This window comes from Paramacrobiotus metropolitanus, unplaced genomic scaffold (assembly GCF_019649055.1).
Source record: "Paramacrobiotus metropolitanus isolate TYO unplaced genomic scaffold, Prichtersi_v1.0 Parri_scaffold0000112, whole genome shotgun sequence".
Taxonomy (NCBI): domain Eukaryota; kingdom Metazoa; phylum Tardigrada; class Eutardigrada; order Parachela; family Macrobiotidae; genus Paramacrobiotus; species Paramacrobiotus metropolitanus.
In genome coordinates this window covers 300,961-328,391 of record NW_026570332.1, presented here as the reverse complement: position 1 = coordinate 328,391, position 27,431 = coordinate 300,961, and the positions used below count along the sequence as shown (strand labels likewise).

General features: G+C 41.2%; 5 protein-coding genes and 1 long non-coding RNA gene across 8 annotated transcripts; 4 read left to right on the top strand and 2 right to left on the bottom strand.

The window, feature by feature from the left end:
• Nucleotides 1–4,787: 4,787 nt before the first annotated feature.
• LOC129597963 (DNA polymerase beta-like) lies at nucleotides 4,788–7,022 on the top strand. Its single transcript, XM_055495675.1, has 2 exons — nucleotides 4,788–5,731; nucleotides 6,168–7,022. The coding sequence occupies exons 1-2, from the start codon at nucleotides 5,117–5,119 to the stop codon at nucleotides 6,738–6,740; spliced, it is 1,188 nt and encodes a 395-aa protein (XP_055351650.1). The 5' UTR covers nucleotides 4,788–5,116; the 3' UTR covers nucleotides 6,741–7,022.
• A 1,455-nt stretch (nucleotides 7,023–8,477) lies between these two features.
• On the top strand, nucleotides 8,478–9,696 carry LOC129598016 (uncharacterized). Its single transcript, XR_008691641.1, has 3 exons — nucleotides 8,478–8,590; nucleotides 9,151–9,361; nucleotides 9,424–9,696. It is a non-coding gene; the product is annotated as an uncharacterized LOC129598016 (long non-coding RNA).
• A 1,974-nt stretch (nucleotides 9,697–11,670) lies between these two features.
• On the top strand, nucleotides 11,671–17,152 carry LOC129597961 (NADPH oxidase 5-like). The gene is made up of 13 exons (XM_055495673.1): nucleotides 11,671–12,886; nucleotides 12,942–13,062; nucleotides 13,171–13,321; nucleotides 13,600–13,810; nucleotides 13,889–14,082; nucleotides 14,153–14,395; nucleotides 14,493–14,668; nucleotides 14,934–15,134; nucleotides 15,216–15,348; nucleotides 15,457–15,689; nucleotides 15,794–15,997; nucleotides 16,291–16,557; nucleotides 16,755–17,152. Exons 1-13 carry the CDS (start codon nucleotides 12,699–12,701, stop codon nucleotides 16,884–16,886), a joined length of 2,454 nt encoding a protein of 817 aa, XP_055351648.1. The 5' UTR covers nucleotides 11,671–12,698; the 3' UTR covers nucleotides 16,887–17,152.
• Nucleotides 17,153–17,708: 556 nt separating this feature from the next.
• Nucleotides 17,709–21,107, bottom strand: LOC129597955 (tRNA selenocysteine 1-associated protein 1-like). Of its 3 annotated transcripts, XM_055495664.1 has the most exons (9): nucleotides 20,763–21,107; nucleotides 20,486–20,559; nucleotides 20,245–20,401; nucleotides 19,923–20,067; nucleotides 19,711–19,803; nucleotides 19,352–19,647; nucleotides 18,999–19,063; nucleotides 18,821–18,929; nucleotides 17,709–18,548 (listed from the first exon to the last, which is right to left on the bottom strand). In XM_055495664.1, exons 1-8 carry the CDS (start codon nucleotides 20,914–20,916, stop codon nucleotides 18,864–18,866), a joined length of 1,050 nt encoding a protein of 349 aa, XP_055351639.1. In that variant the 5' UTR covers nucleotides 20,917–21,107; the 3' UTR covers nucleotides 17,709–18,548; nucleotides 18,821–18,863. The 3 variants fall into 3 exon arrangements, with proteins under 3 accessions (XP_055351639.1, XP_055351637.1, XP_055351640.1); XM_055495662.1 differs by lacking the exon at nucleotides 17,709–18,548 and having other exon boundaries at nucleotides 18,573–18,929; XM_055495665.1 differs by lacking the exons at nucleotides 17,709–18,548; nucleotides 19,711–19,803 and having other exon boundaries at nucleotides 18,576–18,929.
• Nucleotides 21,108–21,291: 184 nt separating this feature from the next.
• Nucleotides 21,292–23,683, top strand: LOC129597943 (uncharacterized). Its single transcript, XM_055495647.1, has 5 exons — nucleotides 21,292–21,441; nucleotides 21,624–21,786; nucleotides 21,854–22,156; nucleotides 23,314–23,448; nucleotides 23,543–23,683. Exons 2-5 carry the CDS (start codon nucleotides 21,625–21,627, stop codon nucleotides 23,609–23,611), a joined length of 669 nt encoding a protein of 222 aa, XP_055351622.1. The 5' UTR covers nucleotides 21,292–21,441; nucleotide 21,624; the 3' UTR covers nucleotides 23,612–23,683.
• Nucleotides 23,684–24,672: 989 nt separating this feature from the next.
• On the bottom strand, nucleotides 24,673–25,984 carry LOC129598003 (uncharacterized). The gene has a single exon (XM_055495734.1). It carries the CDS (start codon nucleotides 25,612–25,614, stop codon nucleotides 24,871–24,873), a length of 744 nt encoding a protein of 247 aa, XP_055351709.1. The 5' UTR covers nucleotides 25,615–25,984; the 3' UTR covers nucleotides 24,673–24,870.
• Between the last annotated feature and the right edge of the window lie 1,447 nt (nucleotides 25,985–27,431).

Sequence of the window (27,431 nt, the reverse complement as noted above, 5' to 3'; positions counted from 1 at the left end):
TGGAATTAATTTTCCTACGTAAATAACATGAGATATGCCGCCACTTCTGTCTTACGCTGAAGTTTATCGGTTAAGCGTGGGTATACTCTTTAGTCTTTACATTAGTATGCCCGTGTACAACACTACTGAGTACTGTACAACTGACCGAAAACGCCGACATTCTACAACAGTATTATGCAGAATTATCAGTAAGTGGCGAAACGCGGCTCAACGTGGCCCACGTATAACGTATAACAAGCTGAGCACGGATGAATATTGGCTTGTACGACCATTATTAACTGCAATGCTTTAATTTCTACAGTTTTATGTATTATGCCGGTAAAACTAAAGAAACAATCAGAATGAGCGATATTATAGTTTTCAGTGACCTGCCTACATACTTTACGTAAGTACTATCAGTATTACACACAAAGATGCTTTGCTTTTCGTTTTCTTACATACTCGTAATGAACATACTTATGTTTATCGCAACACGGACTGGCTAAATAGTGTACAGAAGTTATTTACACATAGTTTACGCTGATACTTTGTACTGTACTAAAATACGAGCAAAGATACTGCTAGAATGCTAGTGTTCCGCTGGGTCAGGTCGGGTTAGATGTGTATGCATTTCTTATCGTGTCCATGGTAACAAGCTTACGACTGACCACTGGACGTAGCCAAATGATTTTAGCAAAAAATCAACAATCTATGATCCACCGCCACATTGAGAGAATTCTGATGTACTTTAAAGCAGCAAAATTGGTAAAGTAGAAGCCGAGATCCTTTGCCTCAAAGGAGAGGGGCCAAAGTCCTGGCACAGATGATTAGTATTCATATAACAATTACGCAGCTTTATGCTAAAAAAATTGGCGCAAATTAAAACTGTCCATCTATTTTGTGGCAAAATGTTTAGAATCATTACCGCGCATAGTTAAAATTGAGCAAGCGTTCGCGTTTGATCAACGTGTTGATGTGAGGTGTACACGGTTGTGAAATGTGATCGACTACCACGTTGCGGCATATCAATACTACCTATAAAATTTGATGCAAAATATACGCTATGCCATAATATTACTAAACAAACTGGGTTTAGTAGTATTACGGCTATGAAGCACTTCCGTAAATTTTACCTTAAGAGGTCAGGGAATAAACAATACGGAAATGTAAACAATGTTATTTAAAATTTTCGAGGCTGAGCGAACTAAATTTGGGAATGCAACTCGAAGAGTAAAAAGCTATTTGCGAACATGTTCCAAACCGCAATGCAACGCCACTGCGTGGGCACGCTTATATACGGAGTTCGCTGAGTGTCGGTTTCTGTAGAAATGAAATATAAAACTAATAATCTGGTTTTATCTCTGGTATTGTAAAAGAGCGAACTAATTCTTTGTAGACGCTTTTGGTAAACAGCACAAGATAGTCATGAAATGGGTTTCATCGTAAAATAAACACCATAAATGCCGTTATCATCGTCATTGTATGTCATTTAAGTTCCCCAAAGTCGTCATACAGTGAGGTAGCTTTAACATCGGAAATACTAAGACCAAATAGATAAACGTATCTGATAAAGTAATGAATTTTATCCGATAATTAGCAGAAGGACCGGTATATCGGCGCCATTGTTGCCAGTTTATTATTTTTGATACTAAGTTAACAGCAGTCATTCTAACCAAATCCGTAAACGTTTTCTTTGCAGCTTATTTATGCACAAGACAGATTTAGTCAGCATGAAAAAAACAACGGTTGTTTTCAACAAGCTGCGCACCCTTTCCAGCTTCCCGTTAAATTGACCACGGTAGAGTCTATGGAGCACTCATTTTGGGATCAAAATTGGTCCAGCCAGTGCATTTGAATTATACTCGTGCTGATCGAGCGGCGGTTTATATTTCACAGTCAAGGAACGAGAAACATGTTATGTACCTTTACTGCAAATTGCAACCTAAAATTAATTTTGCTTATTGTTTGCGAAAGTCAGTTTTAATCGACATTTACAGGTTTAATTTATCTAGCTTGTGCAAATTTAATTGCCCTCTCAAACGTAGGCAGCTTTGATAAATTCTTTTATGCAGGCAGGCCAGTGCGGCAGTCATCATTGTCCGTTAGTTCACTAAAACAATAGATTAATCGGAATATTGTCTATACCGTTCATTTGTTTCACGGTTAACCGATTGACCTTTATCTCAAAATGCCGACATTGCGGTTATCGGCAACCTTTATTCAATAAGTGCTGTTTCTCAAAAGGTCATTGATCGTCTGTGTCTGTAATTAATTTATCTATTCATTTTTGTAGATCGGCTCGCATTTGGTACAACAGATCGACGATTTGCAAACACATATTCTCAAACAATATTCGTAACAAAAAAGATATTTCTAATTCTGTGTTACTATCTGAAAGGATATTACTACCGGCGTTGCTTCTTTGCTGGAAGCTCCCGAATAGTGCGTCACTGGCGCCCAAAAAGATTTTATAATTTCAAGTTTTTGCACATCCTTTTATAATTGCGATTTAGGGCTAATGCATATCGTTCTAATTTAAGGTCACCCATGAGATGTAAAATATTCCTTAAAATAAATAAACTATTGGCGAATGGACGACAACTTAAAATCAAAATTAATGGTATATCTTTTCAGACCCTGCTGGTCCGATAACCTCAGCTCTCAGCTAACAGTTCTGCTGGTTTTGGCGACAATTTTTTGTTTATTCCGCAGGATGGAATAGATAAAATGACATGTGGTGGCACAAGGAGTAGCGTATGAATTATTTGTGCAAACAGAGGTGCGAAATCTTATCCGGAATGGTTGAGACTGCAGACGTCTGTCGACATACATTATACGCACTTTAATTTGATAAATGACAGCCAACAAACATCACCACAAACTTCTCGATAAGTTTAATTTTGCAGCTGCAAGTATTGGCGAATTTGCTGAATTTATGCTAGGTATACCTTATACATTAGTAGCGATGTGTGCATTAAGTCCATTGTTTGATATCGTATCATGACGCCGATGTGCAAATTTACCGGAAGTGCAAGAATACGGCCGGTAATGCCCCAATAATTAAAATGGTTGGTCTGCAGGAAATACGATCTTATGCCGTCTTTTATGTTTGAGTACACTTGGCCTACAAACCGATTACAGCTGGTAAAAATGATAATTTACTCGAGAATGGGTTTTGAATAAGATATAAAAAACATTAAACAGTCTCCTAATAACACTTATAAGATACGAGCAATATACAAGTACAAGTACATTACAGCGGTAGTGACAGGACAATATCATTGTAAGATTTTTTTGCACTGCATAGGATATGATTATGTGGCGTAATAAATGATCGGTATGAAAAAAAACACTCCACTTACAAAATTATGCTTCTATATACTGTACTTTTTGTTGCTATACAGGAATTCTCAATCATTAACTCGTAGCACTCATGGTCAGCAGATGAATGGACACTGGACATTTAGAATCATCCACCTGGCAGTAAAAAAAAAGACAAAAGGAACATGTTTACAACTTGACCGTCACTAATGTAAGTGCTACTTACAAGTACCAATAGTTATTGTATCATTAATTTGTATGCATACATACAGTTTACAGATGTGTAAGTTTTGTTCTGCAATGCCGTATTATTTATGCATGTACGAGTATATTTGGACCGAACGAACCTGTGTTTTAATGTCACTGATTTGCCGAGCATCATAAAACAGTCAGTATACTTACTATACTCCGCATGAAATTTAATAAAGATTCGAACGCTCGGACCATTCCCGTTGGATCGCCGCACTGTCGGGAAAAGATCCGTCGAAAAACAAGCGAGACGCGGACAAAGGTCAGTCTACGCCATCGCCAGCAGATCTATTGTGGAATAATGAACTCCAACATGACGTACCTTCCACCCTGGGAACAGCGCCAGTTTCGGCTAATTTGGACTATTCCCTGCTTCGGCCGTTTATTTCAATTTGGTTGTCGATGATATATAGTGAGTATTTTGGCAAGATTTTCTTCGAGAAATCTATATACCCGATAGTTTTTCTACTAACTTCAATATATCGAATTTAAAAAATCACCGAATTCAAAGTAACCTGTAAATTATCGCGCTAGCTGTTCGTGTAGAAGTACTAAAGGAGACCGCATACGTTCTGCAAGGCCCGCAACGACAGTCCTTGAATCAAGCACTGGGAAATTTCCGCTCATTGCTTTGTTAAGGGAAGTGGGCCGGTACATGGTACCGAATTCGTGTACATGCACGAAAACTTTAGCACTCCCAAACATTTTTTGTTTGGTTTATGACGTTTTGTGAAGATTTGTACACGGGCGTGAAAACCGTTTGCGCGCAACATCCGGTTCGGGAGTTATGGCTGTTACAGAATTCAAAAGTTTAAATGCGTTCAGGTGTACCAAAAGTCTCATTATGGACCGATCTCCTCATTTTGCACGTAATGCACATAACCACGAAAAACGTTTTTACACCGATCCACTGTTCTAGCATGTTTTTCAAATTTTAAAATGAATTTTAAAAATTTTAAAATTCATTTTAAAATTTGAAAAAAATCATGGAGGTCTGGATCGGTGTAAAAACGATCTTCATGGACATGCGCATTTACGTGCAAAATTTGAGAGAGATCGGTCTATAATGAGACTTTTGGTACACCTGAACGCATTTAAACTTTTTGGGATTTCCTAATAGCCTTAACTCCCGAAGCGGATGTTGCGCGCACAAACGGTTTTCACGCCCGTGTGTACAAATCATCTGGCTACAAAACGTCATAAACCGAAACAAAAATATGTTTGGGAGTGCGCGAAAGTTAAAGTTTCCGTGCATGTACACGAATTCGGTACTATGTACCGGCCCACTTCCCTTAAGTGAAAGTTCGCCTAAAACTAGACTGGCAATTTAACAGCAGTTTACTGTTTGCAATCAACTTTGACATCAAAACGTTTTGGCCTTTTTGCCAGTTTTTGTTTTTTTTTCCGAACTTTCGCTGTACTTTTTGTGTTTTACGTTTTCCTTTAATTTTGGACGTATTATTTTTATTGGGATATTTCTTTCATCAGATTTTAGGTTATCTGGCACTAGGAATTCGCTGCCTGTGTTTACCATTCCCCATTTGCTACATTTAGCAGTCAACCTATCATGCCTCCGAAGCGCTCGTCCAAATCCAAAAGTCCGAGCCCCCGGAAAGCTTCCCCAGGGAAGAAAAGCAGCCCGGACGCGGACACCAAGTCAGCTGAGATGGGCAAACGCAAGCGCGAGGAATCCAAGACCACCGACGATAATCCTAACGCAGACATCTGCGAGCTGCTGATGGAGTTGGCTGAATACGAGAAAGTTGCCAGCGGCGAGCAGTATAAATACCTCGCGTACCGTAAAGCAGCGCAGACGCTGGCTGAACAGAAAACCCGCATCAAAAGCGGTGCTGAAGCGCAGAAGCTGCCGGGAATTGGGGAAAGCATTGCAGGCAAGATTGATGAGTTCCTGAAGACGGGCAAGATGGAGAAAGTGGAGGAGGCTCGCGACGACGACACAGCCAAGATACTGGCGGATTTGGCACGGGTGCCCGGAATTGGCCATGCGCGGGCCAAAGAATTGTACGATCAGGGCATTAAAAGCATTGAGGATCTCAAGAAGCATCCGGACCTTCTGCCCGAACAGCTGCAGAAGTCCCTGAAGAACTTGGACGCTATTGAGTCTCCCATAAACAAGCAGCAGGCGGACAAAATCAAGAAGTATCTGGAACAGCAACTAGAGGTAAGCTTTAATTGGCGATTTGTCATGCCTGTCTACTGCATTTTTTAAAACTTGCAATTAGCTGAAATTACTGCAGATTTGATTTTACTTTTTAACAGTATTTGGATACAGCAAGCATTCGCTTTGTCCCGATTTCTGTTACAAACGGGAACAGATATTACAAGATTATATAATTTATATCATTAAAACTTTTAATGCTGTATATTTGTTTGCATGGACATATGGCAAAAAATTTTCTATGGCAATTTATGCAATAGAAGTAGTAATGCTGTGAAAGATATTTTATTAGTGTATTTCTCAGAATATTACTCAGTATATTTTGAGAATTCTGGCCATGCTAAAGTTTCCAAATGTTTTTGCAGAAAGGATTTCATCACCTTTCTTCTACGGTTTTTAAAATAAATTAACAACTGTAAATAAATCTTTTTGTTTTTAGGGTTTGGATGGTCGGTTCAAAGTGACACTGTGTGGCGCCTATCGCCGTCATGAGGCTACCGTACTGGAATTGGTTGCTGTCATCACTCATAGTGCTTCCGAAAACAAAACGAAGGATTTGCTGCACGAACTAACCGAAAAGCTGAAGCATTCTGGTTTTCTTCCAGAGACCATGACCGAAGGCAACCATCGCGTTAAAGGCATTTGCCAGTTGCCGGCTGCCCATTCTCCGAAGAAACCTGAACGCAGCAGTCCTCGCAAAAAAGCGAAAAAGGATGATGACGAATCTGCGGCGGATGAGGAAAAGCATGGTGAGCAGCACATGTTACTGCTGTGCATGTATCCCGAGAGCCAGGAAGCTGCGGCTGTGTTGCACTGGACGGGCAACGATGTCTTCATGCAGGAGATTAGCTCCAAAGCCAAAGCCAAGGGATTCTTGTTGAATGAGTTCGGACTGTACCGGCATCGAGGTAGTGGCGACAAAGCGGATAATGTCGTCAAAGTGGACAGTGAGGAGGATATCTTCAAAGAGTTGGACATGGAGTATGTGAAACCGGAAGATCGGAACGTGTAGTTCTCTCATCGGTGAGGTGTTTCTGTTGTTTTTGAAACCAGTGGTTTAGCGTTAACTGCATTTCCTTTTCTTGATCTGTAACTGTACCGGAGCTCCGGAGTTTGTATCATATGACATAGGGTTGGATAATTCTCTTGTGTATTAAACTGTGTTGTGGTTTAAGACAGATACATGTAACGTGTATTATGTGTGTATGTATGTTCCATCTTTCGTTAAATTGTTCTTAATGTTTAGTAGAGTTCGCTGTTCGGCTGCATGCTGTAAATGTCACAAAACAAACTTGCTCCATTAATTGATCCCGAAATAGCAAAATCGTCAACTTTAAATACACAGTAAATTAGAAAACCGAAAACAGTTTATCAAGATTGCGGCTGCACTAAACTGTACCAAGAACACAAGCAGCATTGCCCCGTTGTATTTCTAAACTGCAACGCTGCAACAAAAACTGTTTCGCACGGCTTTCTCCAGTTTGCTCCCGAATACGTTTGGCCAAATCCGAAATAAAACCACTGGTACTTGGTCCACAGCATCCCATAGTTTCGAAAGCAAAAGGCTGGACAATGTATCGATCCCTCAACTTCTCATATTTTCCCAGTTTTCGAATTTCAGCGGCTTCCGCAGCAGCGCCAGGGTGGTCAGAAGTCTGGCCACCCTGGCTGTTTTGCAGAGTTCTGCCTTTTTGCAGTTGTTTTTCGAACGTTGTCTTTTCGCTATAAACCGGAATGAATTCTTAATCGAGACATTGACTTTCGAAAAGAAATATTTGGAAGTAGATTGAAATTATTGAATAACCTTCTGGTTTAGCCGAAAACATTCAGAAGTCGCTCAATCGGTTGGAGGCTTGGAGCCGGGAGGAGTTACTAGTACAGTACTATGGTACTCGCATTACGAGCATGCACTGTAAAATTAATAATGCCCCCGCAATAGAAGTACTTACCGTACTGCGGATCGAGATGAGACTGATGAGTGCTGAACAGTGTACTAGAAATAAACAACAACAGTACTGCTTCGGTTATTTACTACGGTAGTATGCTTGTTTGTGGTCACTTCATCAAGCTGACGGAAGGATCGTTTCAGTTAATCTTACTGTTCTTGTGCGCAGTTCATTATGGGACGGCCTGTCCAATGTGTATCTATTAACTGTTCATTTCAGTTTAATCCTGAACCGATAATAAAAATTTCGAATTTCGACTGACTTCTCAGTTCTCACCGTTGTATTTTAAAATGTCCGCGTCTGTATTGGAAGATACCAGCATTCTGGTTTTGGAGCCATATCCACCAACTGGGCCAGGAGATGCAGGAAGTGGTGATATATCTAGCGAAGGATTGGGAAACAGTAAACACGGGCAAATGTGCCGCTGCGGATCTACTTCGGGAAAGGGCACGCGCCGAAAAAGCTATCGACCACACAGGTAGCATTTAGCCGTAAAGCATTGATACAGTCAGTAAAATTCGAAATCTAACCAGATCCGCCGATGTTGATTTGGAATACGTGCGTTCAGTAAATCAGCGGATCGTAAATCAAGGTTTGCTGCCGCATGATCCTGTTTCGCTTCCTGTCTTTAAGAATCTGCAGGGAATTGAGCAGGTGAGCTTTATTCTTTAACTTTACATACGGTTATCAAGATTTACTGTAACCCGAAGAAGAGAAATTACTATCCTGTTTATTTTCAATATTACTCAAGAGCATCTATACAGGATTTATATGCTGATCGATTTTTTTGCATCCTGGATAGTGGAGAATGGAGATCATGGTTACTTGCTGCCGCACGAATTGACCGATTTAGCCAGCGCTTGTTTGTGTCGGAACTCGGAAGTTTAAGTTATTGTTCATATCTATGATGCAAATGGTAAGTGCATGATTAAAAAAAACCCTCCACCGTAACTTCTATTGCAGTTTGAATTACGAAAACAGCAGGCAATAATTGGTGGAGTAAAATGGTAAATGTAAATAGAAATCACAATTTATAAGCGAATGACGGATTCACTGCTTCTCCGTGACCGGCTTGTTATACAGCCGATCTGATTCCCACATGTAAATCCTGTTTTCGACATTTATATTATGTACGGTAGCATATCAATATATATATCTCAACCTTTATTGAGTTCCGTTTGCTGTTATGCGGCAAAAAACCCCTATTACAAATTAGGGGAAAAGGCACGCATAACCTATTCTTTTTTCAAAGTTTTGTAAACAAAACTCGTGCAACGGAAGCAACAATAAGGTAAAAAGACCGCTTGCTCTCCTCTACTTTACACATGGATTTTTTTTGGTATTTTAAAAAAAGAATATATAAAGAACAGATTACATCGAATAAAGAGTATGGAAAGGACAATCACAATACAAATTACTTAGTACATTGCATTTGTTTCCCTGTGGGATAGCCTGTTTAACCGCGGTTTTTTTAAGGAAACGGCTCCATTGATCAAGGAGAATTTAGTGCCGTTCTCACATGCTCTATTGCCGGCAATTCGCTGTCGTTGAGCACTCAACAGGTGGAGCACCTTACCAGAACGCTCTTCGATGCCATCGACAAGGATATGGATGATGTGGTATCCTTCGACGAGTTCCGTGCATTTCTGGACAGCTCACCGGAACTACTGGACAGTCTACAAGTGTCGTGCCTTTACCATTAATATCGGTCGTTTATAAGGTTTCTGTAAAATCAATTTATCTTCGAAGAATTTCGCGCTTTTTGCGCCCGCCACGAATACCGGATTTTGAAGTTTCGGGTCCTTTAAAAAAGATGCATTTTTCGTTATTGTCATGTTGTATATGCACCGGCATCCATGCGAATTTGTCTGGGGATGGCTGTTTTTGGTATCTGTCGTCGCGTTTTTCACGTAGGGAGCCGTGGCTGCTGGATACCGACTGTATAAATTTCTATTACCACCAACCAGCTTTTCCTGTTTAAACATTGTAAAACAGACTTCAAAAATATTTCAGATGATTATTACGGATCTCCTTGCATTTATTATTACCTAACAGCAAAGGGATTCGGCAATGCCATCAACTGGACATCAACCCTGGCCGTTGTATTTGTGCTGAAAGAAAGCATGACCTTTGTGCGTAGTACAGTACATCGGTAGGCCGGCTCGTTCCAGTGGACTCAAGTGGTGTATATCCATAAAGTCAATGGTTATGTTCTGGTTGTCGCAACATTCGGTGACATCATCATGTATTTCGCGACATACGGCTATAGTGCCGTTGTTTGTTGTTAACAGATTTGCGTGGTCTGATAATTACAGTTTCATAAAAACTTCGCGTTTTTACTGGTGTTCGTTCCAGTGGACTCGATGGTGTATATCCATAAAGTCAATGGTTATATTCTGGTTGCCGCGGCTATGAGCCACATCATCATGCATTTCGCAGCATACGGTTAGTTCCGTTGTGTGTTGTTAACAGATGTGCGTAGTCTAATAATTACAGTTTCATAAAACTTCGGGCTTTGACTGGTGCTCTATTCCTTTTTGGGCTGTGTTAAGTTGCGTGGATTAGCCTCGTTGAACTATTCAATTGCCGGTGAAACAAGTACGAGCACAATCTTGTCGCCTACGATGGATATCGTTTCTGGTTGGTTCATTTTCGCCGGCACCTTGCTTATATTAACTGGATCATTACGTTGCGTGAGAAGAACTGGCCATTTCGATGTAAACAGACCGCTGCGTATTTTGTCGTAAATAGGGTGTTGTTTCCTTAGAAAGCCGAACAATTTGCAACGAATATTTCATTCGAAAACATACCGTAAGCTGCATCACGCGCTGAGGCGGTTGCTGTGAAGAACAGTCGCAAACGCTCTAGAAGAGTACTGTACTGTAGGACTTTGAAATTAATTTTGAATGGAACAGTGGATCTTCGAGAACCTCATATTAACTAGAAGTAAATAACTGAGCTTTAATTCCCTTTGTTCAAGAATCATCTGCGGTCTGTATTGTTTCTGTGACTTATGTCTTATTGTTTTCGTTATTTCAACTCGAACAGAAAGCAGTACTGTAACCATGAATGCAGTGGCGAACCCAGCCGTGGTCCGATTGGGAGGTGTCATGGGTGCAGCTGTCGGATGTGTATGTGGGATCGTCATGGGCGTTGTGGATGCCAGATTTTCCGAAAAATCCAAGGATTTAGCGCAGGGAGATGGAATACTCTTCGGAGGTATCGGTGGTGGATTAGCAGGCATTATTACCGCAAAGGTGGCCGCACGCGAAATGGTCCCGGGACCATTCGGGATCATCAATGCTGGAAGCTGGGGAATTGCGTGTGGAGCCGCAGTAGGATATGTTACTGCCGGTTACGTGTACGATAAATTTTGCGACAGTCGCGGGGTCAAAGTGGCAGATTTTCGACAAGATGGAATCAAGTAACTTACTGTGGGTTTACACTCCACATCTTTTGGTGATTATTTCTGTAGTATTCTCCCTATTCTGGTTAAGCCAGTAAGCTGTAAGCGGCTTCCGATTCTAAATTTCGTTCTGTTTCTCTCGAAAGCAGCAGATTTCTCTTGACTGTCTCCGGTATAGTTGCAGAATCGGGTATAGATGAATGCTGAATAAGGCGTTCCAGCTGTTACCTAAATTCCCATTCACGTCCCTGTTCACAGTGACATTGAATTCATTGTATTTACAAAATAGTTTAGTCAACTTTAGTGTAAGACTCTTACAGTAAGAGTAAGTACATGTGGACGTTCGGTTTTCGCAGACTATAGCGAGCGTGCAAAACGTCAAAACCACATCCGAAATACCTGTGGTCAATTCGCAAATGACACTGCGTTTATTTAAATACGAGTAGCAAGGAACCGGGTGGCGGTATTTTAATTAAGTACAAATTGTACTGTACAATTTATCTGGCGCCATCACTGGCGAGAACAGAGCAGCGTGACATTGCATCATAACAGGAACAAAACACATCTTAAGTTTTTGCTGACGGGATGCTGCATCAGCAGCAGAACTTGTCCGTCTCTGCAGAACAGAGACTACAGCCCTGCTACGCCAAGTTCGGACACGTTTGAAAATAAGTTGACTTATGAGATATTTCTTCTGTCGTCTTGTGTCGCTCTTTCAACATTTCTGATATAAGTTTTCATTGCGAATCTGGCAATATCAAATTCATGGCGATCAGCCTTTACCACGATTATGCGACTGTTGGGATGAAAGGTGGCACGGCCGGCAACGATGCTGGCCGAGGACGCTCTTACTGATGTAATGCAATTACACAGGTGGCTCCGATTGGGATGACACAGGTTCGTCCCAAGCGGTCAAACACAACAACGTAACTCAAGGCATGTTTAATGACAACGGCGTTCAAGAAACGGAGCAAGGTTTAGGGCAAAATTGATCAAGTACAAACTGTGTGAATGGTGCAAGCTGTAGCAAGCTGAGTACAAGACTGAATTCTAGAAATTCATGAGAAAGGAAACTAGCCGGTAAAGTGGACAATTCATATCGCGATGGAGTGATGAATCATAACTGGGTGGTCTTATCGTTCGTACAAATACTATCGCTACTGTGGAGCAAGATGAGTGCTGTATTAGAAATAAACATACCAAGTTACCAACTACTACTAGGTCCAGCAACTGATTCGAGTTTGACGACAAATAAGCCGAACGTAAAAATATGTTATTAAACACTACTCCTACTAACGTATTGTACATGCAAAATGCATCCGATGCATAGGAGGAGAAAATGTATATGCAAACAACGAAGTCATGTCAGCTGTTCTGGCATTTTACATTCGAAGTATTTACTAGTATCCTAATTCTGGTCACTTCATCACGCTGACGGATGGATCAAAATCATTATCATGGATGGATCATTAATCTTGTTGTTCTTAAGTTGATAATTTCATTATGCGAAGGCATGCCCAATCTGTATCCAACTGTTTATTGTAGTTTAATTCTAAATCTATAACAAACATTTTACTATTTCGACCGACTTCTTAGTTCTCACCGTTGAAATTAAAAAATGTCCGCGTCAGTATTGGAAGATACCAGCATTCTGGTTTTGGAGCCATATCCACCAACTGGGCCAGGAGATGCAGGAAGTGGTGATATATCTAGCGAAGGATTGGGAAACAGTAAACACGGGCAAATGTGCCGCTGCGGATCTACTTCGGGAAAGGGCACGCGCCGAAAAAGCTATCGACCACACAGGTAGCATTTAGCCGTAAAGCATTGATACAGTCAGTAAAATTCGAAATCTAACCAGATCCGCCGATGTTGATTTGGAATACGTGCGTTCAGTAAATCAGCGGATCGTAAATCAAGGTTTGCTGCCGCATGATCCTGTTTCGCTTCCTGTCTTTAAGAATCTGCTGGGAATTGAGCAGGTGAGCACGTTTCTTTGACTTACATTCGGTTACCAAAATTTACTGATTTACTGTAAAACGAAGAAGCAGAAATTGCTATCCTGATTATTATTCGAGAACACTTTACAGGAGTTTTATGCTGATCGCTTTTTTTGCATCCTGGATAGTGAAGGTCATGGTTACTTGCTGCCGCATGAATTGACATCTAGATTGACCGATTTGGCCAGCGCTTGTTTGTGTCGGAAGTTTAAGTTATTGTTCGATATCTACGATGCAAATGGTAAGTGCATGATTCAAAAAACCTCCTCCACCTTAACTTGTATTGAATTACGATTTACTAATAAAGCAAGCGATAATTGGTGGAGTTAAAAAATATCTGTAGACATAAATCTTAATTTATTAGCGAATGACGGATTTACAGCTTCTCCGTGACCGCATTGTTATACAGCCGATCTGGTTTCCACATGTAAATCATGTTTTCGACGTTTAAATTATTTAGCAGAACAGTACACACATTAGTTTTCAGCCGGGTAGCACACCTAAGCTTATAATTTGAAGGAAACGGTTCCATTGATCAAGAAGAATTTAATGCCATTCTGACACGCTCTATTGCCGGCAATTCGCTGTCGTTGAGCACGCAACAGGTGGAGTATCTTACCAGAACGCTCTTCGATGCCATCGACAAGGATATGGATGATGTGGTATCCTTCGACGAGTTCCGTGCATTTCTGGACAGCTCACCGGAACTACTGGACAGTCTGCAAGTGTCGTGAGTGAAGTGTCCATTGCGCTTACCATTCACATCGGTCGTGTATAAGGCTTCTGTAAAATCAATTTATCTTTGAAGAATTTCGCGCTTTTTGCGCCCACCACGAATACCGGATTTTGAAGTTTCGGGCCCTTTAAAAAAGAGGCATTTTCCGTTATTGTCATGTTCTTATATGCACCGTCATCCATGCGAATTTGTCTGGGGATGGCTGTTTTTGGTATCTGTCGTCGCTTTTTTCACGTACGGAGCCGTATCTGCTGGATACCGAAAGTGTAAATTTCTATTACCACCAACCAGCTTTCCTGTTTAAAAGTTGTAAAATAGACTTCGAAAATATTTCAGATGAGTATTACGGATCTCCTTGCGTTTATTATTACCTAACAGCAAAGGGATTTGGCAATGCCATCAACTGGACATCAACCCTGGCCGTTGTGTTTATGCTGAAAGAAAGCATGACCTTTGTGCGTAGTACATCGGTTGGCCGTTTCGTTCCAGTGGACTCGATGGTGTATATCCATAAAGTCAATGGTTATGTTCTGGTTGTCGCAATATTCTGTCACATCATCATGCATTTTGCGACATACGGTTAGTTCCGTTGTTTGTTGTTAACAGATTTGCGTAGTCTCATAATTACAGTTTCATCAGCACTTCGCGCTTTTACTGGTGCTCTACTCCTTTTTAGGCTGTGTTAAGTTATGTGGATTAGCCTCGCTGAACTATTCCAGTGCCGGTGAAACTAATACGAGCACAATCTTATCGCCTACGCTGGATATCATTTCTGGCTGGTTCAGTTTCGCCGCCACCTTGCTTATTTTCACTGGATCATTACCCTGCGTGAGAAGAACTGGCCATTTCGAGGTAAACAGACCGCTGCAGTATTTTGTCGTAAATACTACGTTGTTTCCTTAAAATGCCGAACGATTTGCAACAAGTCTATCATTCAAAAATAATCTCGAAATGCAATCAGTAGAAACGAGAGGAAAAATTTGTGCAACCAGAAATTTTGTTGGTTTAACATTTGTTGAGTTATGCATATGATGGGTGTTGCTTTTTTTCCGTTGGGTTAAACTTGTTAATGTTAACTCCACAAAGATAGTTTGCAATACCCATCTTTTTATGCCAGGTCTTTTTTTATACCCATCTTTCCGGATACGTCACCTTCTATATTGCACTCTTGCTGCACACGTTCCATCATAAATTTTGGCAATTCATAATTGTTCCGGGAACGATGTACATAGTCGAAAAGGCATACGCCAGCTGGATGATTCACCGCAAATCGGGATATAAGGTGATGATAAGGAAAGTCGTCCAGTGGCCATCCGGTGTAAGTCCACATTAGGTTTTTCAACGATAAATCACAGCCGTCTTGCCCTTTCTGTTAATTACAATTAGAGATTTTTTACAGGTGACCCAGCTTACCGTGGATCGTCCAGCACATTTTGTTTACAATCCCGGTGACTATATTCAGATCAAAATACCCGCTCTCGCATGGTTTGAGTGGCATCCGTTTACTATTAGCAGTTGTCCGGAAGAGAAAAGTAAGTGCTGGGTTGAATATGTATAAGCATATGCGCTTTCCGCAGATTGTTATTGCAGCAATATTCGAGGTCAACGGTTTTGCATTAATCTTGACATCCATAATATAGATTTCCTGACTTTGCACATACGGACGGCTGGAGATTGGACTCGGCGATTATACAATTACTTTGCCGCCCATTTACGTGATTCATCTACGTTTGCCATCAGTCATAAACCTTCGACTAATTCTTTGCGGCAATCTGTTGTTAACCGCTCCAGTCGGCGTGCTCGAGTGTCTATCTTCTATAAAAAGCGTCTATCGGAAGCCGGTCAAATTCTCGTCAAACCGATCAGTACCGTGGTAAAATGCATTATTATACAGTTAACGTTAAGCTGATACAATCTAAATTGTTGCGATCTTACGAGAAAGAGACTTGTAATAAAAGGAAGTTGGCTGTTTTCAAGGTCCACATTAAAGGTCCCTACGGGACACCATCCGGAAAGATCTTCCAAGCTCAACATGCTATGCTCATTTGTGCCGGCATCGGGGTCACCCCTTTTTCATCTATACTTCAGAGCATAGTTATTCGTCATCGCAATGCCCTATCGCACAACGTTATTCAGTCACACGAACCGATTTCATTGGGAAACACCACAAAACTGCAAAAGGTTTGCTGGATGACTGAAAATTTTTTATGTAAAAGCATAATGTTCTGCTGTTCTTAATCAAGGCTGTCGTACATGCTTTAAGGAAAATATAGATGGTTGAAAGCAGAAAAGTTGAGAAACGAGGTACTGCAACAGCAGAAGTAGAAACATATTTTTTCCCTTTCTAGTTTTTTGCATTAGAATTTAAAATGTAGAGAGTGTTACTTTTATACTCATAGTGTTTTGTATTGTGTATACTCACAGTTAAAGTGGTGAGTTTTGGTTGTGGGTTACAACCAGCGACTAATTTTAAGGTTGATTTTATCTGGGTGGTTAAAAACCAGCGGAATTTGGAGTGGTTTATGGAATTGCTGGAGGGATTGGATGCCGAGCAGTATAAAGAGGAGCGGTTTCACCAATTCCTGAATATACAGATTTATTTGACTTCTTGCACAAAAATGGATGATCTGCATGCCTTTGCTCTGATGTCGGCTTTGGAAACGTTTTACAAAAAGCATAATCGGGATTTGATTACCGGAATCGCTGCACGAGCGAAGCATGGTCGTCCAGACTGGAACACGGTAACTAAACGGTGCTGAAGTCTATATACTCGTATCATGGTTGCATAAATACTGTACCAGGTTACAGTTTAATACTGAAAACATTGTTTGAAAATATGTAGTTTGCGAATATTGTTAGTTAGAGAAAAGTGTATCTGATCATAAATGTAAATATTTGTTCGTAATTTGTTTAAACGCCACAATGTAAAATATTTCAGGTTTTTAAAAACGTGGCTGACAACCGTCGCGGTCATGTGTCGGTATTCTACTGTGGGCCACATCCGCTGAGTAGAGATCTTCGCCGCTACAGCAGTCAGTACGATTTCCGGTTTTTCAAAGAATCGTTCTGAATATCTTGCAGCCGGTTACATTCTATGTTCAGCTTCATTATACCTATATATTATATCTATATATGTATTTGATACTTTTTATTGGTATCGCATTATGCAGCTGATGTGCCTAGCTACTGCATGCAAAAATCGTGCAATGTGGCGGGATTTAATTTTATTTTTATATCAGCATTTGTTTTATTACAACCGTATTGTATGGGTTTTTCATCTCGTTAGTCGGCGAAAACTTATATAACTCTGTGATTGTGAATAAAGTTGAACTTAAATAAACGCATGTACTGGAAACCACAGCATGGTTGCTTTTAAAACAAAACATGTCCTATACACTTCAAAGCAGGCTAGCTGCGCGCACGGGGTTAGGGAACGAGTTTGGCTGTGTGCACGGCTAAATTCTCTCCTTTTAAAGTATTTCAGATTTCTTCAAAAATTATTAGCCGATTTTTGGGTTGGGATTTCGCGGTGAAAACGGAGCGCCTAATGGTCATATAGTTTTACTAGATGTGAGACAAACGGGGTGGATGTGGTCAGAGAACGGTGTTAAAAACAGAGGGGCGTAGAATAGGCGGCTCTTTGTTATCGCAACGGTCACCGCATGTGCTTGCGGGCTAGACATGGGAACGGCAACAAACATTCGAACCGGAAATACTAATGCGAGGTCATATGAAGGCCGCATTCGAAACCATCGCACCATTCACTCCTGGCACCGGTAGGATTGACAGAAGCCCGGACGATATGAATTTCTCTGACTACGAGTATGCCTCGATACATATACTTTAATCGGCTTAACTGGAATGGACAGCGCCGCAAAAAAGAAATCAGCAAGGTTAAATGGAAAAAACGGTCCCAGTTCGCGCGTGAGGGAACAATTTAACAATTAAGCGAGCTCCCATAATATTACTGGAATGGAAATGCCTGGTTTGAGGAATTGGAAAAGTGTTACTCTACACTCCTAGATCTAAGTACACCTTTTGTATACAGAGTACAGACAAAAATTTGCCATCGACATCACCTTAATTATTGCATCATCTCGCTGCGATCGATGCAGAATGCAGATTCGTTAAACTGATTAAAGACAACCGTCTGTTCTTGTACACCGTTTTTTTCAGTATTGGATCTTCAGCAGAAAATATTAACCATGAAAATGCTGGCGAATCCAGCTGTGGTCCGACTCGGAGGTGTCGCCGGTGCAGCTGTAGGGTACGTGGGTGGCATCGTTATGGGTGTCGTGAATGCCAAGTTTTCCGAACAATCCGAGATCAAAGCGCAGGCAGATGGAATACTCTTCGGAGGATTCGGTGGTGGATTAGCATTTAGCAGGAATAATTACCGCGAAGATGGCCGCACGCGAAATGGTCCCGGGACCACTGGGAGTCATCCATGCTGGAGGTGCGGGAATTGCATGTGGAGCTGCAGTAGGATATCTTACTGCCGGTTACGTGTACGATAAATTTTGCGACATTCGCACGTAAAAGTGACAGATTTTTGACGAGATGATGACGAGTAACGCTGATTTGCAACGTGTTTAGTAAACAGTGTTTACTGTTCTTTCTGGATAATTATTTCTGTGGTTTCTGTATCAATGGCTTCCGGTTCATTCAGTTCCTCTCAGAAACTGGTTTTTCATTTTTCTTTGCTCTGTACGAAGTCGTGCCAGAATACGTACTGCAAAAATAAATACTGCATAGGAAAATTTCCTTTCGAATTTCACTGTAAATTTGTACGTTCATTACTACTGGGCATATTTTTGTAAACTACAGCGAGCGTGTAAAACAACCCGCAATGTGGGTATTTAAAATTGATTAGATTTCATCGGGATAATATCCAGTATTATCAACATTAGTGTCGAGAACGAAACCAGAAGCGCAAAACGGTAAAGATAGCTCAAAACAATGCGTCATTCTATCACAAGATTCACAACAAAAAAACGCCTTTACCGGCTGCAATGTTAATCAGGAGCAGCAAAACTTGTTATCCTCCTCAGTCATACAACGATGTGGCTGCCGGATATTTCCACCATACTTCATCGTAAGTGCGATCAAACTCCTATAATAAAATGATTTTTCCACTTAAAAAGTAACCAGAACGGACAACGTCGAAGCAGCATAAGCTCACCTTGCTTTTCTCAATAAACCTCCTTGCGCTATTCATCGATGTGTCAATCTTTTTCTGATCGTGCGCTGAAAACAACAGCTTGATTACTGATACTTCAAGTACCTATTACAAGTTTTCACAACTTACTATATTAACGCAATATGAATGCAGTGGCACGCACTCTGTTAAAAAACTGTCGAAGTTACCGTAGATTTACCAAATTGCACGACTAAACATATAAGTAGCGCCTAAATCAACCAACGTCCAAGTCTGAACATTCGATCTGCATTTACTGCCAAAACTTTGAATCTCTTTAAAATTTCTGTTACTTATTATTACGGATCTCACGGAGAAACATTACGTAAATATCTTACGTATAAGAGCATCTTCAGCAGGGACAGGTGCGTGTTGCGTGGGCGCCGCTGGCCGCATGCTGGCATCTGTGACAGAGGAAAATCCAGCAACTGCTGCTGGTGGTACTCCGGGCATGGCCGGCATCTGCGCTCCATAGTAACCAGGATAGTACTGTTTGTAATACTGTTCATAGTTGACGTTCATCTGCTGCTGCCACTGTTGATAGTAGGAATGATACTGGAGATAGGACGCGTAGTAATTAGTCAACTGCTCCGAGGTCATTTGTTGTTGCTGCTCCGGAGTCTGGCCCATTTTACTGCAAAGTGAAAATGAATTATACAAAAGGCAGAAAACAGAGTAATACTGGCAAGGATTTTACCGAACCCAATCAGAAACCAAACCAGGGGGAGCACACCTATTCACCCCAACTCCATTCCAACTCATCGACTGGTTGCAAAAACTTTGCTTCACACTGTCTTACAAGGAAAGGTGCACAGTACAAGCACAAAACAAGCCAGAAGCCCACAACCAAAGCGTTTATCTGCGACAAAAACCATCACCAATATCGGAGAAACAATAACCATTGCGTACTTTTTCGGCGCGGCAATACTGACGCGGATGGGCTTGGTGCCGATGATGACACCCTGCATTTCGGTCAGCGCTCGCTGCTGATCGTTCTCATCAGCGAACCTAACGAAGCCATAACCACGACTGTCGCCATGCTCATCCACAACCACTAAAAACAAAAAATTCTCCAGTAAAAACTCCCTGTTCTAAATCAATGCGAGGATCCAAAAAGAGGCACTGGAACTGCACAAGCCATGACAAGGCATAAATATTACTGAAGGAAGGTTATGACAGTGTCACGAAAAAATTAAAGAAGCGGCCACAAGCCAAAGGAAGTCTAACTAACCTCTGGCTGACTTCACTGATGAAAATCTAGCACTGAAAAAATTAAATAACTGCAGATCGTCTACGCTGTATTCCAGATCTCCAATGAAAATGGCGAAGTCTGGTAGCAGAGGATTATCTCTGCCTTGATGAGCCATGTTCAACTTCCATCGTTTCGGCTGAAAAATAAACATCTTAAAAAAATTAAACCTAAAAAACCTTTCGAACTGCGAAAAACACGCTTCATAGTAAGCCGTTTTTACAGGTGCTGTCCCGGGCATGGGTTTGCCGTTTAAGGAATGCAACGTCTTTAGAGCACTTCCGTCGTCTCTGAATTCTGCAAATAACCACAAAAAATTCAAAGTAAAAATTTACAGCTTCCTGTCTGCAACACGATTACGACGCACACTAACACCTCACTGCCAAAGTTTGTTGTGCAGTCAGCAATGTGGACAACGGAAAGGTACGGCAAATTAAAATAAGATCTCCCAGTCCAGCTATGTCACTGTCACCAGGTTGTTTACGCAGAGTAGCATGTACCTATAAAGCCATATCCTTGGGAAGCTCCAGTTTGTTTGTTCTTGATAATTTTGATACTGAGGACATGATCCGCAAACTGCGCTAGAGCTCGGCGCAGAAATAAATCATCCATTAAAGGATCGAGATCTCCAACCCACAGCACATTGGTCGACATGGTAATTTCTTGTTCAAGTCGACTCGACACAGGACGCAGCAAACAATAAATTTCACTTCGAGATTCGAAGATGTCTGCTGTACTGCCAATAAAAAGCAAATTAAATCGCTCGGATATTCATGCAAAATATAATCTGAACAATGGAAAACTGATTCGTAAAGAAAAGAAAACCCTTTTAAAAATTTTTAAAAAATCACGTATCTCATTGAATGCGCGCTCGCGCATGTGGAAGTTGTACGTACGTACGTTGTACTCGCGCTTTCTGAGTGCAGCATATTTCTAATTTTGATTGGCTGATAGAAGTCATACCCTCAAATAGCTAAAGGCCGAGTATAATATGCCTGCACCTCTACGGCTCCGCAAAACTGAATTGGAGTCACATCTCCATCCACGATAGAAATCGGTGCACGGCGGACTGCACGCTATCACGAACCGAGGAATTTTGCGGTGGAATTTGGCATTTTTCTTCGTTTGAACATTATCAACTTTATTAGTTTTATTGATTGTTCCTCTTGATGCTCTAAGGTGAGTTGGAAATTATTCAATGCGAACGATACTTCGGGTTTGAGGCTGGGTTCCGATCGTTTGCACCGATTGACTTGCTTCGTGAATGGTAGAACTATAGGGACCTCCACAAATCTGCGGATTTTCGATCAAAAATAACACGGTACACTTGAGAAGATAAACTGATTGCTGTATTGTTACAGAATGTCTGACAACTGGGATAATGATAATCAGAATGAAGGCGACGGAGAGGCCGTGGAGGACATCGGCGGCGGAGCGATCAGCGGCGGCGAACCCACTGGCGAAGTGAAGCTCTTCGGAAAGTGGTCCACATCGGATGTGGCCATTTCGGATATAGCTCTTACGGTGAGTTGAAGGGTATACATTCCGATTTTTCCGGATATTTCGTTTACAAGCCGCTATGTCTTAATAGGATTACATCGCCGTCAGCGGCAAACATGCCAAATTTTTACCGCACTCAGCGGGGCGGTTCGCGGCGAAGCGATTCCGCAAAGCGCAGTGTCCCATCGTGGAGCGTTTGACTAACTCGCTGATGATGCACGGGCGGAACAACGGAAAGAAGCTGATGGCGGTGCGCATCGTTAAGCACACACTGGAGATCATTTATCTGTTGTCTGGGGAGAACCCTCTGCAAGTTTTAGTGAATGCTGTCATCAATGCCGGACCCCGAGAAGACAGTACGCGTATCGGTCGTGCCGGTACAGTTCGTCGTCAGGTACGTATCTCACCTGTAACTTTTTAAACGGTCCTGAGTTCGATGTTTTCAGTAATCTCTGCTTCATGCCCAGCGCATTTTACTCAAGCTCGTATGTAGTATCTTTTGTTGTTTATTTCGTTTTTTTACGTATCGCTTAAATCATTAACTGTAGATTTAAAACAATAACTGTAGTGACTGTAGTTCTTAAAAATGCGGTTTCATGTTCCCGAATATAATAGATCAGATCCGGTGGTGATTGTCTCGTTCAGCTTTATTAGCAGTTTTGTAATAATGTCATCAGAGAGACGAGGGTGTAGTGTAGTCATCGTCAACAAAACGTGAAATTCATCAGATAGTTTCCTGTTTGCACTTCGAACGAATGCTCTTGGGAACGCTTTTATTAATGATAGCTCGGCTTTGGGAGAGGCTGACCCGTCCTTCAAAATAATTCGCGGTATTAGGCACTGACGGTCACATTTGTAACTTTACCGGTTTTGCTGTAAAGTGCAAGTATGTCGCTGGCAGTAGTTTGTTCTGCTGTTTGTGTGTGCTTTTATATTTTTTAAAATTATCAGAGGCGCAGTGGAAGTTTCTCTGGGGATTTGTGCGAATGCACGTTCAGCACATCGTTCATTCGAGAACAGAGATGTGAATTTTTTTGTGATTTTTTCGTTGGTAGGAGTCTGGGTGATGCAGTAGTGGTCACGGACCTTATTAGTTTAATACGTACGCATTACATTTGTTTTGGATCACACGCCTCATAATTAAATCATACATCTTTTTTAACCATTGATGACTTTAAGAGAATGGTGTGGTTCCAATTACGTCTGTGCTTTTGATGATCGCAAGATACGTAAGCTGCTTGAAATTTTAATTTAGACCTAGATCGCCTTTGTCGAATAGGTGTTGAGAGGCTATTAATTTTTTACGCGCACTTCTTATTTGAGTTTCGAACTTTGTTAGATGTGAATGCGATCAGGTGATGCGCTATCTGGAACAGTTTAAAAATTAATCTGTCAGGGTTTAATGTGTATTGTAGCTGTTTGTCTGGTTTTGGTGTTCCTGGTTTTTACACTTCTTAAAATTCGGTATTTAAATGTAGTATTATTAATCAGTTTTGTTCAAATGTTCTTGTACTAATACCACATGGTAAGCTAATTCTGTCTAACTTTCAGGCAGTGGATGTATCACCATTGCGGCGAGTCAATCAAGCGATTTGGCTTCTATGCACTGGCGCGCGAGAATCAGCGTTCCGCAACATCAAAACCATTGCTGAATGTTTGGCTGATGAATTGATCAATGCCGCTAAGGTTAGCCAGTTAATTTTAATTGTAACCTTATGTTTCTTGTTGCAACATTTTTCTTGTTGAACATGTTAACATGGTTGTCTTTTCGCTCTTCTAGGGATCGTCTAATTCATACGCGATCAAAAAAAAGGATGAGCTGGAGCGAGTCGCAAAATCGAACCGATAAAATAAATTTGTTCTCTAAACGTTTCGGGTATAAATTTTGAGTGAAAGTGGGAAAATAAAGATCACAAAAATTCCGGAGGTGTGCGCTTTAATAAGTACGAGTATTATCAGGAAACACAGATTTGTTTGACTCACTAGCCGTAAATGTCGCCGAATGGATTTAATACGGGACAGTTGCTTGTTTACATGAGGCTGTTTACAGACACACGAAACATCAATCCTGCTGTCCATGTGATTAAATTTAGAGGATTTCATTTGCACCTGGATAGCATTCACATTTCGTATTAATGAGAAAATGTTACGATTTTGCGCCGTGATCATACTCTTTTGTGAGAATTGGTTGTTTTCTACCAGCGAAATGTTCGTCCCGAGGTCGTCCTATAAATATGTGCTTGATCGCTAATTCAGAACCCATGTGCGGCAGTACAAACATAATATAAATACCGTATGCAGCATGTATCTGTAATTCAGTAATCTATACCCTTTGGGTCATCTTTGCTCTTTGAAAAAATAATTACCGGTTAGATAATTATGGCGCTTGGCGGGTATGAGCAGGGAATCTTACCAATTGTAAAGTTCACCTGATGTATTTCCAGGCTAAGGGCGTTACTGACTGTAAATGCAGACAAATTCGTGGTAAAGTCGTGTATGGTAATATTTTATTAACAACTTATTATTCAATGATTCTTGTGAATGCTTAAAAAAGGCAGCAATTAAGTGTTAGCCTTATTATGCAAGCTTCATAAATGATGAAGAAACCAGAAACTGAAAAAGTCAAGAAATTAACACCAACTTCACATTATGCGTTTACGTTTTCTGCAATGGGAAACAGCGTGTTTAGTTTGTCATTTATCAGCTGGACGCAGAGTCGACGGTGCCGTGAAGTGGCACTTGATCTGGACTCATGAACCATTATACTATGATTTGGTCAGTAATATTCTGCCACAATTTTGTATCAGTGGTCGTAGACTTATACGTGCTTATCTGGCAGACAAGAGCTGAAGTGACAAAATTTTCGAGAACACTTGTTATTTATTATTTTATTACTTATCGATCTTTCATAAAAGCGCTAAACTGCCGATTGAAACAAGAAAACTAAACACGCCAAAACAGAGATGTAAGCATCATCAATATTTTTCAAAAACATCACCCAGAGAAGTTATAGACTCAATATTCGACATATACATGAAAATTGCTCGTCGAAAAAATGATTGCATCTGATGAGATGGTTGCTGCAAAAAAAAGTTGTATTATTTACAATCATCTCCCAAGATCTTTCAAAAATCTCGCGTTGGATTTATTTTTGCGACTCAGCTGTTTTAGTTTAAACTTCTGATTGTCAATCCGAATCTTCTCTCGCAGAACCTCTAGTGGGCTGGTTATGGATAGCGTCAATCCTGATTCTGTATTGCCGTCTTCATTCATAACTGGCTCCGGGTTGCGCTTGCTAGCGTGACCTTTGGGCAGAGTTGCTGACCACCGAGACAGCGCAAACGTGTGCACTATGCCTTCGCTACCTTCTGGAGCATCTGGAGTTCCCGCATTTTCGGCAATCGGGCTTAACTCTAGGCTTATTTCCATAGCTCGTTTACCAACCGGCATCGACAACTCGCGTAACCTTTGTCCAGTGTCGCCCAAAGCCGGTAGCTGTCCGCTGTACACCTGCAGCACCGGACTGCTTTCTCGGTTTATTGTTTCCATGTGCGGATAAGTCGCCGATGCACCTTGGCTGACTCCTTCCTTGTCTTCGCCCGATTCATCCTCCTGGATCGCGGAATAAGGTATTATCGTGTCGCTAGAAATGAGCCGTCCGCCATACCGTCGCTGTGAATTTTCATTGATTAGCGACAAATCATTGGATTTTTGGGGCTCGGGAGATAAAGCGATAAGCAGTGATAACGGCACATCCGACGATGACGGATGCACCGCGGCAATTAATGGCGTTAAAAAAGAGAATACGAATACAGCTCGATGGCATGCTTTCAGCATGATATGTAAGGTCATGGTGGCACGATATCTAAGTCAGGATTTAAAAGAAGCACAAGTCAAAAATCGTGTATGCTCAGTAGATGAAACTGAATATAGCGATGTAGTTCCGGTATTCCCATTGTTTCGTGTCAAATCAAGTCGGATAATGCAATAGAAAAATACTTAATATACATATGCAGCAAAGAGGTCCAAGTCGCCTGAAACCCGAAATTGCTGGAGGATTTTTAGGAGGATAAGTGGTACATTAACGACGATTTATCCACTGTCTACAACCAGCGCTATAAGTCACTGTCGGAGATGCCAACGTGAGTCTTTTCATATAATACGGGAGTGATGCATCGACGCAAATCCATTTACGCGACTTATCCAGATAATCATGCAAGAGATGATACAGGAAACGCTTATGGGTTCGGCTTGCAATCAGGCTGATTTGCTGTTGTGTCCAGCTTATGACAGCGCGCTTGCAGGTATAGGAGGTATTTTGCTTGGATGCCTTGCAATTGTATGATTAGAATACACATGAACCTTGCTGGAGCAGTTAATTGTTGCCGTGCATTGCAGTAATTTCTCATTAGCTACAGATATAAACAATTAGGCGTGCCGGAAAAGGCACAATCATCGTAAAATTCGAGTCATACAGACAACTGCTTACACACCGATACTGCACGTTCTGGTCAAAATTCATACAACTTAAGCTGATCTCTATTCTCTTCGTTCAAAAGGTAATTTGCTGTTATCGGCAAACGTATATCGAAAGGGACATCTAACGTGCACGGAATGACAGCTACCAGCTATAAAACGTCGAAGGATGCTGCACGAATGTCATATGCAGTTCGTACGAAAAGGATGTCATCAGGTTATATATAGGACCGAAAGATTATGGATATTAACAAATTAATGTTTAAATATTGATAAACGTGAACAGACAGGTCCCGGTAACGCTTACCACCACAATGACGTGGTTGGCCGTGCGACTACTGAGTAATATGTATTGTGGTCGTTCAAGTACACTGTCGAGAAAAGAGCGCAATTTGTTTGCGACATTCCCCTTTTCTTTAAGAAATCTGTGTGCGTAATTCGAGTACGGCAATGCTGTACAAATACGCAAACGCTGTTTACGTAATATTATTGTATATCATATAACTGTACATAACTAATACACAGATTTTTGGCTTAGGTTTGGGCATGCATGGTCAGCATGGATACCATCAAACCAGTCGTAAACGCTCTTGATTTTAAATACCGTACTATGAAATAATGGGCCGATGTGACGCTGCATCAGTACATGTTTTTGCGGGTAATGCGGACGTCTCTAGCATTGTTAATTAATTACATTATGAAGTGACAAAGTATAGAGGACACTTATTGGATGCAAGCTCATGAATCTACGCACGCGAAGGCCTATAAAGATCCGCTGAAAATTTTCCCACCTCATATTTCCACGACTCACGGACTGCGCCTGCGCTAGTGGTTCATAAGCACTTTGGGCTTTCTTGTGAAAATTAAAAAACCAGCTGCGCATTATGGCAGAATCTCGATTCACAGGAGCGGTTACGTTACTCAAATTATGTACTTCTACAGCTATATCCCGTTCGCTTTTTGCAAACCATTTATACCCTGGTCTGCCAACATCAGTATCCATATACTACGTTTTTCCAGCAAAACATGTTTACGGAAAATTGCCGTAAATGAAAATGTCTGAATATTAAAGTAACATGCATCTACAGATCTTCTGCTTTGCATCGCTAAGCGGTGAGAAGCTACCCAGCCCAAATGTTGTTGCAGTAAATACACCAATATCAATGCAATAAAGCTTATTGTTAAGTCGAACG